Source organism: Diachasma alloeum, unplaced genomic scaffold (assembly GCF_001412515.2).
Source record: "Diachasma alloeum isolate Michigan unplaced genomic scaffold, Dall2.0 Dall_scaffold_01599, whole genome shotgun sequence".
Taxonomy (NCBI): Eukaryota; Metazoa; Arthropoda; class Insecta; order Hymenoptera; family Braconidae; genus Diachasma; species Diachasma alloeum.
In genome coordinates this window covers 33,014-46,279 of record NW_021681694.1, presented here as the reverse complement: position 1 = coordinate 46,279, position 13,266 = coordinate 33,014, and the positions used below count along the sequence as shown (strand labels likewise).

Here is a 13,266-nt window from a genome sequence, read left to right as displayed (position 1 = left end):
GGGGGGGAGGGGGGGGGGGAACTCCAGCAATATGCACGTGTAAATATTTACTCGCGCATGCGCCTCAAAGTGTCTACAGAGTCACGTGACAACGAGTTTTATAAATCGAGACGATAACCGGCCGGTCTTTACAAGCATTCTGGCAGCAAACGAAGGCATTACTATACCGTACCGTGTTGGAGCTCAAGTATAAGCGATTATTATCTTTTTCAAGTTAAGTGTCAAATTGAGTCTCTCGGTCTCGAGCCGTTATTTTATTCTCGCATCGAGTCTCAAGTAAAACAGTGGGTTATTCCCATTGTTAATTGAGCAGAGACGGACGCGTTGGAATTAACCGATTTACGGGAAGTAAAAGTTAGTGCGTCGGTTCGAAGTTGGTCAACAAAGGGACAACGCTGCGAGCAAACTTTCACAAGCGGTAGGTCAACGCAGGTGGTCAAAACGAGCGGGAGTGGACTATACTCGGATCTTAATTTTTCCGATCTCAATTTCCGGTAATACCCCCCGAGATGGCCGGCAGAAGCGACTGGGATTACACAAGAAATGGTAATTAATTTTTCCGATGTTCCATTAAAGAAAGTTGCTTGCTGGCAAGCATGCAATTTTAATAGGGGGGAGAAGTAAATTAAATTACATTTAAAAGCTTAAAAATGAAAAAGAAAACAATTGGTGGTGGAATTTTTGGAAATGAATTTTTCCAAATTTAGATGTACAATCTCCCCAAAAATCAATGCCAATTAAAATGTTGACATACGTTATTTTCATTTCTCTCCACGACTCGTAAACGATTAAATATCAAATTGCACATTTGTCGTTGTCACCGGAGGCGATGAATACTCATTAAAAAATATTATTTCCGCGTGACTCGGGGCATCATTCGACCAACGTGTCGTAAAGGTACCAAGGTTATTGAAACAACATAAAGATAATCAACCAGTGAGAATACCAAGTACCACGCCAATAAAAACTTGTCACTCGAGAATAAACGAATGATTGTTTCTGTATTTTTACCACCGCTGTTATCGCATTGTCAAACAGTTTATCGAACTTTGGTATCAAATATTAAAGTGATTTCGGTGACTGGTACCATGCAGCAGGTACACATAAACCACTTTGCGTAGGACATGAAATATTGAATAGAGTGGATGGATCTCACACCGTCAACGGAAATCAATATTTTCTTTTTTATTATTTTAACCCATGTTTTCATCCAACTCTCAACGTGACATCAGGAATTGCTGATGAATAGGAATGAATTTAAGGGATTGCTAATGCACACGCTGATGCCGTATCAATAAATCGCGCGGTCAAATAAAAAAAAGATAGCAGCATAAATTTTTCATCGTTGTATGTTTTTCCTCCATACCACTGGTTGTTCTGTTCTGTAATTGTCACTCAACATTTTCGGTTGATTGGATAATACATTGCTGGCTATTCTGAATCATCTCCAGTGAACTAGGCAATTTTCTCGGTTAATTAATTGAGACTCTAAGATATATTCCTCATCAATTTTTCAGTTGAAAAATTTCACATCGTCATAGATAAATTAACGCGTTATTATTCAGTTCAAAGACAGTTATTACTTCATGATACCTCTTTTGTAGAGGAGGAGGAGAAAATTTCATCTGACATTTTACTTTAAAAACACTCATTAAAGAGATAATTTCACATTTAACGTTATTCAGTTCAAAGACATTAATTTCATTCATCACGTAGTGATGTGGCAAAATGAACACTACTCGCTCGCTGCTCTCTATAGCATTAACCATAGGCGTCTGTTGAATAATTCATAACAATGGAGAATCAGAAAATAGAATGCAGCCAATGCCTGCTTTTATAGAATTTCACTGACATCACGGGAATAAAAAGAATTCATCGGACGGATTACATTTGTAATTGACAGTGGGACGTGGTCTATCTACTCTGATTAACATATCACCGACTATTCGATTTTTTTATCGTCTCGTTTTACACGCAATATCATGCGAGGAAAACAAATGTCTCTTTTTCGTTGAAAAGTGGAAATAAATTTTATTTCATCCTTACAACGAAAAATATTGCGGTTGCCTTCCAAGTGACCATGGAACAATATCCCGTATAGCCTTGATAATTGCTTGTTTCCTCTTGCAAATTGACGGCCACTGGAAAAGAATTTTGCGGCGCCAGGATTTTTTGCACTAAACTTATGTGGAAAACTTTATAAGAAAACATGCCTGAAAATTTTTTTTAGGCATTTTAGAGACAGCAATTTTTCAATGAAAAAATTGAATTTTTTCCCAAGAAAAAAATGTAGAAATTCAAGCTTCGATCCTTTATACCCTGATTCAGCTGTCTTGACCATTTCTCAGTGTGAAAAAAAATCTAAAACCCCTCGTTACAAAAAATAATTACGTATTCTCCTATTTGTTCCATTTCACATTTTTTTTTATCAATATTTTTTTTCACTCGAAAATAATTCAACAGCATTCTTGTAAAGCTTTGATTAGATGGACCCCCCCCCGGGTAGCCGAATATTGACAAACAGATGTCGATCAATGCCTGTCATTAGTATATTTTTTTTCACCCAAAAGGCTCTGCATAATAATGGATAAATGCATGATCGCGCGTTGACGTCTCTACATTGTGGGCGTGTCACTCTACTACGCCTAACTATAACAGGGCTTTCACAGAGCCATCGGGTGCGATTACCTCCCGCCCTTTGTTTAATATCACGGATGTATGGAAAATTGCGGAAATTGATTAAAAACGCGATGACCTGCAGTGACAATTTTTCTACCTTCAATGTCGGGTTCTCCGAACGGCCTTGTCCTCGGTTCGTATCCATTTGCAGGCTCTATTGGTCTCGTGACCTCGTTCAAAACAAACCTAAAGTCTGTGTTTGCTTCGAAGAGAATGAGGAAAATTTCTTCACTGAAATTTATTCCTAAACTTCAAGGAAAAATCAGCCGAGACAGACGACCTCATTTTCGCCTCCAAGTGGTCCGATAATGACTAAAAAAAATGTTCTCGATTGCCCTTCGAAAATGAAAGCGATTCCCCGCAAATGAGTTATTGATGGAAAACGATTCTATGTATTACATTACATACCCCATACAAACGATTTGAGTAAAAAAAAAACCTATATTTTTATTCAAGTGAAAAACGGAAAAAGTCGTGAATTTCATTCTCCTCTAATGAATACTTTTCATATTAATTTTATTGAAAGAGAGGTGAAAACTCTACACCGTATCACCTCTTCCTGAGGTTAATCTAATCACCCGCACGGATTGAATAGATTAAATTTGATGATAATTTTTGCAAAATTTATTATTCAATTTTTCTAATATAAATACTATTTCATCGATGTCTGCAAAATGACTATTCGAAAGCACATTGCTAATTTATCAGCAAAAATAGCAACGCTATATGAGGAGAAACGCAATTTTCTACTTTTCCACTTTTTATTTGATGAATTGACAACAGGTCCCAGCACTTGGGTGGAGAGATTCCCAATGGCTGCGGGGTCTAGACAGAGCCCGGTTAATATTGAAACCGATCGCGCTGAGTCTGATCACGAGGCCCTCAGCAGCAAACCACTGAGATGGAAATATCCCGCTTCTGCATCGAGAAAACTTGTCAATCCAGGTTACTGTTGGCGCATTGACTGCGATGGCGAGGGAACACGTGAGTTTTTTCATTACTATTCATTTCAGTGCAAAGTTGATATAAATGGAGTGGCCTCGGGGAAATGAAAAAATAACTACCGAAATGCGAGGAAAATTTGGTTGCACTGAAAAATATCAGCCAAAGAAAGAATAATCCACCATATTCTCCTCGTAATTTCAATGAAATGAATAATTTTGAAATTATTTATCCAGTAATGTCGAGTTCCATTTAAGAACATTGACATGCTAAAATGAACTTAATTCACGTAATTCATTTAATATATTAATAAATAATGAATCATCAGTTTTTCCCGATGAATTCCTTCGGTAGCGGGGTGAAAGGCACCGAGGTCATCGTCCCCTCACCTCATAAATAATCAATCCCCCAATGAAATAAATTCGCCTCGGAACAAGATAATAAACGTCTCCTGTAATCGGATAATTACACCGCGAAGGTGATATCGTTCCCCAAGTATCGGCGTCGTATATCATATGACTGATTCATCCATTAGATCCTCGCGTTCCCCCTTGATGATAAAAAGTAAACCAGTGAATATATTCTAAACGACCCGTATCCGCTATTACACGTATTATTTTCTCCATTGCTCAATCATGTGACATGTTCTGCAAAATATCAAAACAACTCTGACCGACATTTTTATGAGAGTGTTTCCGTAAATTTTTAATAATTGAAGTTGATTAAGATTCATCACGTCTGGTTCCATCCAGTATTAGAAATTAAGCTTGGTGGCTTCAAGCGTTTGTTCATTTCAAGAATTGTTGAAAATAACTACCACTGAATTACAGTTCTGACTGGTGGTCCATTGATGGATGACATTTACAAGCTTGAGCAGTATCATTGTCACTGGGGCTGCAGCGATTCTAGAGGTTCTGAACACACTGTCGATGGACAGGCATTCGCTGGAGAGGTGATTTCAATCAAATCAATTTAATCAATTTCCGGTGAAACTAGTCAAACAATCGTATGAGTAATTTTTTGAATGTTAGATATTCATTGATAATGTGATGACATATCTCGAGTTGTTATCATTTTGTGAATAAGTTTGCGTAATGCAAGCCAAATAAATGACGTTTTTTTTTCTGAGATTTAATTAGTGATGCAGTGATAAAAAAATGTACCGGAGCAGAATCCACCGTTTTACATTTGCTTTGTTGAACGGAGACGAATAGATTTTGAAGACAATTTTAAAATAGCATCAAAAAAAAAAACAAATGATTAATTTCAATTGTCTTTGCGGATTTTAGTTGCATCTGGTTCATTGGAATACAACAAAGTACCGAACCTTCGCTGAAGCAGCAAAAGCACCAGACGGTCTCGCCGTGCTCGGTGTTTTTCTCAAAGTAAGTTATTCCCTTGGAAAAAAAAATGTATATGAAAAACCTCGACTTTTCAATGACGTCAAGAAGGCATTTGTTTATCCTTAAACCCGAGCAATGACAAAGTTTACACAACCGTTTCACTTTTACGGATGCACATGATCGCTTTACGTAAGAAAATACATCCCCAAACTTAAACTGAAACTATTGCATAAACTTCTTTTTATCCCCTCCCCTTTCTCGCTCATTGCTCTTCTCCATACATACATATAGTTAATTCGTTTTGGATAATTGAAAATTCGTGTTAGGTAACTCAGAAATTGACGAGCGTCATCGCTACGATGCAAATTATACGGCGTCTGGAGTATGACGTTCGTCATTGTGTGTACAATTGTACACACAAACTTTATTCCACGAATTAACGAATAAATAAAGCGGGAGGGAAAAATGAAACAACCTGTTGTGCAAGACCTCAAATTGTTGCCTATATCACTCGTCTTTTCCCTTACGTGTTCATCGTCAACGTTCTCCTTCTTATCACGCTAAGAATGTTATACATATTTTCCTTTTACTTTGCGTTGTGCATTATCAATTATTCCAACGATCGATTGTTCATGTTTCCTTCGATAATCGACAAGTTATGAATAAGTCAGTGTTTTTCGACCTTGATGGGTGCCCTGGGGTTAAATAAATTGATCAATTGCCAGAAAATTTCCCATATTTTTTCAATAGTGGGAAAAAGTAGATGACAATGAAAGATTATTTCTATTGATCTGATTTCAATTTATCCAATATGGCTGTAATTATTTTCAGGTGGGAAAAGCACACGAAGAAATGGACAAGATTGCCCGAATGTTGCCTTACGTCTCCCACAAGGACGAAATGATTGAGATCGACGATCCAATAGATCCGAGCAAACTTTTGCCAGGTGAGTCCCAGCACTCTGATTAAAATAGAAAGAAATTATTAAACGGCCAACAGAATTGCAGAGGTTGCAAAGAATCAGCGTCTCAGCTCTTGAACAAAAAAAAAAAAAAATACCTCGAGGAATGGGTCACAAATTCCCTGAAACGTTTCTAAATAATTTCCACAGATGATAAATTTCTCATCTAAAAAAGTCGTCAAACCGAATGATTTGTAGTTTCCTGTCATTCAAAAGCACCAAGTTATTATTACTTTCAGACATAATTGGTCTTCTCGGATGAGAGATAATAATTTAAACTCATTTTCACTGTGAAGATGATACCTTGTTAAAAAAAAAGAGTGAATATAAAATAAAAATTATAATAAATAATTTATACTTGAACTAAAATTGAATAGTACGAGGTGGACGCGCCGGTAGATGCATTAACCCATGCATGAGATGGGCAGACAGAATAATTCGCCCCGATAACAAGTGTGGTTTTCAAGGTTGGTACATATTCACGGGTGTTACCATTTGGAATGCTTTAAATGGCACGAAAAAAAAACCTGTTTTGTAAACCTGGCAGACAAAATTAGCAGAATTGAATTTTCGATATTGAATAATTTGCAGCCCATTATAAGTTCATTTTATACGCGCCGCGCCGTACCGCGCCGCACCGTCCGGTGCGAGTGAGTCCCTCTCGACCCCTCGAGCGACAGTATTGCTATATTCGCAGCCACACTTGAAATGCGCGCACAGTAAGGTGGTAAGGGCCAACAATGTGGCAACAGCGCTATGGTGACCGAGCGCGTGATGAGTGCGAGTAATCGAAGGGTTTAATCATATTTTTTGCCAACTTACGTAAAAGTTAGCATGGATAGGTTTTTTTAAAATGGCATTGGCAGGAAATATTTTGAAAGCCATTAAAAATTAGCTCATAATAAGCTGTAAAATATCCAATATAAAAAATTTAATTCTGCTACTTTTGTTCGCCAGGTATACATACGTCGAATAAAAAAAAAACGCTAGACATCTCACACGATGCGTCGGCACAGCGCACATGTCTGTCGAATGATTCGTATTCAATTATCACTTTAATTTATCTCTTGCATGAATGTAGACACACGGAGAGAAATTTTCTAGAAAAATTCTAATACGAGTACTGGAAAAAAATCACAATCCACCGGCTGTGAAAAATTCTAGTGGTGTTAAGGTCAAATTTCTTGGTATTTCTGGTAAAATTTCTGGGGATTTCTGTGAAATTTTCACAGAAATACGGGAAAAAATTCACGTTTTCTCCAATAAAATTTCTAGTGCCGGCACTAGAATTTTTCTAAAAAATTTCTCTTCGTGCACAAAGACAATTGAGGAAAAGAGGCAACTGCATATTTGAATATTCAGACGTACTGATTATGCAGCAGTGAGCAGAAAGCCTCTCACAATGAATATTATGAAACGAATGGGAAACTTGCATAATTTTTTTCTTCTTTGAAAAGCGAGTAGAGAATATTTTTTTATAACATTATTTACTTTAATAATGTTAACGGCTTAAATTTCAAGTTTTTACAACACATATTACGTTTTTGTGTAGCAACTGAGTCTTCAAGAGCCCTTGGGACTAAATAAAAATAAATGAAATGAGGAATGGAAAAAGTTTCAACTGAAGAGGATAAATAATTTCAAAAAATGTTGAAAAATACTCTACTCCAGCCTCGCTTTTTTTCAAGCTTTTCTTTTCAGGTTTTTCAATGCCCTTTCGGCTGAGAATTCATGGGCCGCCAGTAGTGGGTTTGGTTTAATTTATGGCAATTAGCATGGACAATAAAAATGCAAATTTCCTATTGAATGGATATTCAATATTGAATATTGAGAAAAAATTGTCAAAAATTACATAATGACATTACATAATGAGCATTGTTTAATTTCCGGTATCAGATGACAATGGCTACTGGACTTATCTCGGCTCATTGACCACCCCGCCTTGCAACGAGAGTGTCACCTGGGTTCTATTCAAGAAATACATCGAAGTGTCACACCACCAGCTCAACATATTCCGCAACTTGAGAAAATTTCCAAGAGGCGAAGAGTGCCCCTGCCACGAGAATCACGGAGTGGTACGGAAGATCATCAATTGTATAATAAATGATTAAGAGCAATTTGTTGATGAAAAATTTGAAATTTAATGCAAATCAGTCAGTTGAATTATTCCATGAGATGAAATATTGACATAAATTCCAAAAATTCTGGAAAATATATATATTCTTGAGCGTAATTTGTAGCTGAATATTCAAGCAAGTTAAAGAATTGTTATTTCTTGCTATTGAAAAAAAAATTGAAATTTCATCAAATCACCCCCCTGAAGATTATTAACTCTAGTAAAATTGACATTTATTGTACTTTTAGGTAATTAATAACTTCCGTCCACCACTTCCTCTCGGCAATCGCGTACTGCGTGAGTGTGGAAGCTTCTGAGATGCTGCAGCAGAGGATTTTCGAATCGAACAAGAGGGAATCATCTACCTATTACGTCGGCTATCACGGGGGGTTTGAGGGAACGAACGAGGGATAAAGTATTAATCAATAAAATTTATCAATGTTGTGGGTAATATGCAATTGATCAAATAGAGAAACAGAATCTGATAATAGACTTGACGATTGAAAATAATTCACTTATTCCGTTTTTCAATTAAATAATGAACAAATAATTGTCTTGTGCAAAATTCAATCCAGAAGTGCTTTGAACATTTGAAAACAAAAAATATATATATACTTTTTTTACATATTTATAACCAACTATTTTTATAAACCGTGGCGGCAATAATTAACAATATTTGAAGGAACACATTTTTGAAACAAAATTTTTTTCTTTTCTAAAGCAGAATTATTGAAATTAAATTGAGGATTTATCCTCATGAATAAAAAGTATATTAAATCACCAAATGAAAAGTGATAATCGGATCAATTATTACTATGAAAAATGTTCGATAATATGAGAAATAAATAACCAACTGTCATTACTTTTTTTTTACGAAAGGATCAATAGTGGTGGGACAATTGCACCATTTTATTTATGTTCATATGTATAAGGACCAGTCATAGTTTACGAAAGTCATTCATCTTCATTATGGAGAAATGGTAAAGATGTTGTTATTTTGGGTGGAAATTGCCGCATATTATATTGATGTGGGCTTATTTCATAAAATACATATAACTATTACATGTACGTTTGTTAGAACAACTCACTTATAACTGTGTTAAATCGTTCCAATTTTACTTGAGAATATGATACGATAATTGCTTGTGCTGCTTCGTCAACTACTGTAGTTTGTTTCTGATGTCTCTACTCACTGTGATGGCAAAAGAAATACTAGTAATAAAAAAAATGAATGAAGAATAGAAATGTGTTGTTTATTCAAGCCTCAACCCCATTGCAGAAATTGCAATCATCGATTAATATGTTTGTAATTGTCTCAACAGTTTTTCAATTCTACACATTTTCCTGATGAATTCCTATAGAAACCAACGTTACAAAGTTACAAGGACCTTTTGCAGTAGGAATATCAGGAATGTAGAGATCGATAACTGTTTAATCATTTTCATTATCTATTGTATTTGCACTGTGCCGCAATATATACTGTTTGTGCTTGAGAAAATTGAAGAAATGTGTATAAATATGAAACAATGGGCTCTATATTTTTCCTCAATAATCGGAATGTTGTTTCATCTACAATTAGTTGGAATAAATCCATTTGTTTTTTTTTTTTAATTAATTAAACAAGCCTTAATTTTTCATTTTTTAAATAACACATTTTCATTCAATCCTAGCCGCCAATTTGTGAGGATTTCATGAAAATGAAATAGGCCCAGATCTCACAAATATCTAAACCCAGAAAAGCAGATAACCACTGGAATTAATCTAGCATCCGATCTGTCTGTAATAAACAAACACAGAGACACAAGTTATGATTTCGTGGTTATGTTGGCTGTGAGTAATATGTCACTTGGGTTTTTTATTTAATCGTGTCAATGCACGATTGCACACAGAGTATTGATTAAATAAAGATTCATTGGTGCATTGTGTATTTATTACAGATCGCATGCTAGATTCTTGGGGGTTATCTGCTTGCCTTATCCGTGGTTGAGATATTTATGAGAGAAAGAACTAGGTCCATCTTCATCAAAATACACACACATGAGAAAAATGGCAACCTGCATGCGTTGCGCCATGACACATTCTCCTGCTGCTGATGTTTTCTTCACACACAATGCAGCACATGCAGGAAAAATAAGGGTTGCAGAAAGAATATTACGGCACTTGTCGTGTTACAACAGTACACTCCCCCCACAGGGTATATTGAACTAGAGTACAACGAGACTGAACCTAGTATAGATAATTTTTCCAAGATACCTATCAGGAGTGTGGCTAATGCTCCAATATAATTGAATTATGACGAGCGAGGAGAAAGACAAGGTGAGAATTCCGACGAATAAATTGTCATTTTCAAAGACAATGAATAGAGATTTTCAAGCGTTGAGATAAAAATAAAAAAAACATAATTATTATCATCATTTTGGATGATGATCCATTTTCAGGTGCAGAAATTGAAAGAACAGGGCAACGACTGCGTGAAACAGCAGAAATATGCAGAAGCAATGTTTCATTACACCCACGCGATAAAATTGGACCCAGAGAATTATTCCTTGTACAGCAACAGATCCTTGGTATTTCTAAAAATGCAGCAATATCACTTCGCAATGGAGGATGCAGTGATGACGATAAATCTCAACCCAGATTGGACAAAAGTACTGTACAATTGAAAAATTCCAAAGAAGCATAGAATAGAATATAATAAAGTTGAAGCTAGGGAAAAAAAATTGGCAGTGTCTATTCACGCGCTTTATGGTAACTTTAACCCTGGATGTATGGGACGTTTTCCCGTGGATTCAAGGTAATTTCTACCGTGGATCCTCAATTTCTACGTTAATCTAGAGTGATATTCGTATTCGACGAATTAATATTTTGACAAGTAGAAGTTGAGGGTCCACGGTCAAAACTACCGTGGATCGTGTAAATGCACACTGTCAATTCACATACGTGATTCACGTGAGGGTCTTGAACCCTCAGAAAGTACCAAAATTAAATTTTTTACTGACGAATATTGCATCAGCCATATTCAATTTTCTTAGAGTCTATCGAATATGATTTTTATTATATCGAATATAAAAAAATACTCGTCAGGGATATTACCGCAAGGCGGAAGTGGAATTCCACACGTTTCGCTTCAGCGAGGCTCTCCACTCATACGGACAAGCTTTAAATCTTCAACCTAATGATCCTGACATTCTAGAAGCTATCAATAAAGCGACAAGATCGCTAATAAAGGACCAGAGAGGTGAGTGAATGCGGAGAAAGTTAAAAATAACTTTAATACGAGGAGAAAAATATGTATTTGCAGCGGATCAACAGATACCTTGGCTTGGCGCTGGAATTGGCATAATTCTCGGTGTTATTGTCGTCATTGCTGATTATGTTTTCACTAATAAGCCGACATTAACGGTAATTGTTTTTTTAATAATCAATTGGTCATTTAATGGTCAATTCGTTCCCCTGAAATAATTCCTCCTGGTCTTGAATTCCTTTCGACTTTTCTGTGACCCTTTGTGTTACTATCATTCATTCATCACTCAAGTCATACTTGAGACCATAGAAACTGAAAAATTTCGTTGGAATACTTTTTGAGAAAAATTCTACTTTAAAATTGAAAAATAATAATCAACTTTATTTCAGCATCCAGTGTTAATGGCCCTCCTAACAATCTCAATCGCAATGCTGGGTTTTGCTGCAGCCAAAGGATTCCGTTACTTTGTGAAATGCCAGAGAAAATCCCTATTAGAACCTCCAATCGAGTTACTAGGGGATGAAACTACAGAAGCCCAAGGAGCTACCGCAACCGGCAAGAATCACGAGAAACACCCGAAATACAGCAAGGCCCAAGCACGCCAGAGATTCAAGAAGGGTAAAACGTAGCGCACAATGTTCGCACGTTTTCTAGGGAATCATTATAACCCTTGACATTTCTCTGAACATGTGAAAAAAAAAGAACTTTTATTAATTAAAATAGAAAAATGAAAGAGAAAAGAAAGCATTGATAACTAATTATCGATTGAGTGAAATTCAATGTATATATTGTGGATTTTTCATTTTCAATGGATTTTTTGGATTGTAATAATTCATTCAAATCGCTTTAATTGGCTTAAAACATACTACAGATTGAAAAAAAAAAAATTGGCCTGAAATGTGTACTTAGGACATTCCATCTCCAATTTTTTCACCTATTTCTAAAATACACCAACAGTAACGAAGAATAAACCAAAAATCTAGTCATAAAATGTTGTCCCAGTTGTCAAAAGCCCGAATGTACCGTTTGAATAAAAACATGGAAACAAATACTTGAATTATTTACTCTTCACTCTTCAATCAATCCCCCCAGAAATTACTCATACTCCTCCTAAATAGATCCGATCAATTAGCCCCTCATGTATAAAATTTATTTTAAAAAAAGTACTAACTAGCACATGTTTTTTATTAGCACGCAATTTTCTCCTTTTGAAGTAGTTTTCTACTTCAATGAGGAAAAAAATAAAAATTTGGAATATCTATACACGAGGGGCTAATTGATCGGATCTTCCTAAATCGTAAATGAACTTCAATGAAGATGGAGCCACGATATGGAAAAAGAATACACATCTCATCTTGTGGGAGCGATTCCATAATCCATATGCCTAATTTACTCTCCAGCACTATCGAAAAACAATGATGTTAGGTCTCTAATGATACTGAAACATCCCTTCCGACATTCTCAGAATAAAAACCTGAACTAGTTCATCCTGTTCCTAACCTCGTGACCCAGCTCTTCTTATTCCTTTGTCTATCGAATAATAAACGAAAATCTTCCCTATGCAAAGAGCACAGAACAATGATTCACAATTCCATTTCCATTGCTGATGTAATCTTCCCATAATTCTAAAACAAGAAGAGAAAAAAAAATCTCGGTGTTCTCATCCAGCTGAATGCATGCCTGCACATGTGCAATTAGCCATGATGCGATAATTCATATTGAATTCCTTTCGATCAGCCACCAGTATTTCACGAATAGGTAATGTCAAAATAGAAGAGAGAAATGAAGAAAAGATTTAAAAATTCATTCAATAATAATAAACGAAAGCCTTTGTTTTCAGGACATTAATATGAGAAATATCGAGTCGAAAGCATTTAAAGGGATTACGAATTACAGTTTCACCTCTTTGCTATTGATATTAATAATTTAATTGTTAAAATTTTGTGAAATAAAATTGAAAAAGGAGCAAAAATCAGGTGGC

The 13,266-nt window shown here is 35.8% G+C and overlaps 2 protein-coding genes across 4 annotated transcripts; both read left to right on the top strand.

The window, feature by feature from the left end:
• Window positions 1-146: 146 nt before the first annotated feature.
• On the top strand, window positions 147-9,282 carry LOC107046619 (carbonic anhydrase 2). Of its 2 annotated transcripts, XM_015269277.1 has the most exons (8): window positions 147-546; window positions 3,463-3,663; window positions 4,452-4,573; window positions 4,911-5,006; window positions 5,796-5,910; window positions 6,303-6,392; window positions 7,822-8,000; window positions 8,290-9,282. In XM_015269277.1, exons 1-8 carry the CDS (start codon window positions 510-512, stop codon window positions 8,356-8,358), a joined length of 909 nt encoding a protein of 302 aa, XP_015124763.1. In that variant the 5' UTR covers window positions 147-509; the 3' UTR covers window positions 8,359-9,282. The 2 variants fall into 2 exon arrangements, with proteins under 2 accessions (XP_015124763.1, XP_015124764.1); XM_015269278.1 differs by lacking the exon at window positions 6,303-6,392.
• Window positions 9,283-9,827: 545 nt separating this feature from the next.
• Window positions 9,828-12,334, top strand: LOC107046614 (serine/threonine-protein phosphatase 5). Of its 2 annotated transcripts, XM_015269263.2 has the most exons (6): window positions 9,828-9,871; window positions 9,979-10,357; window positions 10,480-10,689; window positions 11,126-11,279; window positions 11,343-11,443; window positions 11,675-12,334. In XM_015269263.2, the coding sequence occupies exons 2-6, from the start codon at window positions 10,334-10,336 to the stop codon at window positions 11,912-11,914; spliced, it is 729 nt and encodes a 242-aa protein (XP_015124749.1). In that variant the 5' UTR covers window positions 9,828-9,871; window positions 9,979-10,333; the 3' UTR covers window positions 11,915-12,334. The 2 variants fall into 2 exon arrangements, with proteins under 2 accessions (XP_015124749.1, XP_015124748.1); XM_015269262.2 differs by lacking the exon at window positions 9,828-9,871 and having other exon boundaries at window positions 9,920-10,357.
• Window positions 12,335-13,266: the final 932 nt, after the last annotated feature.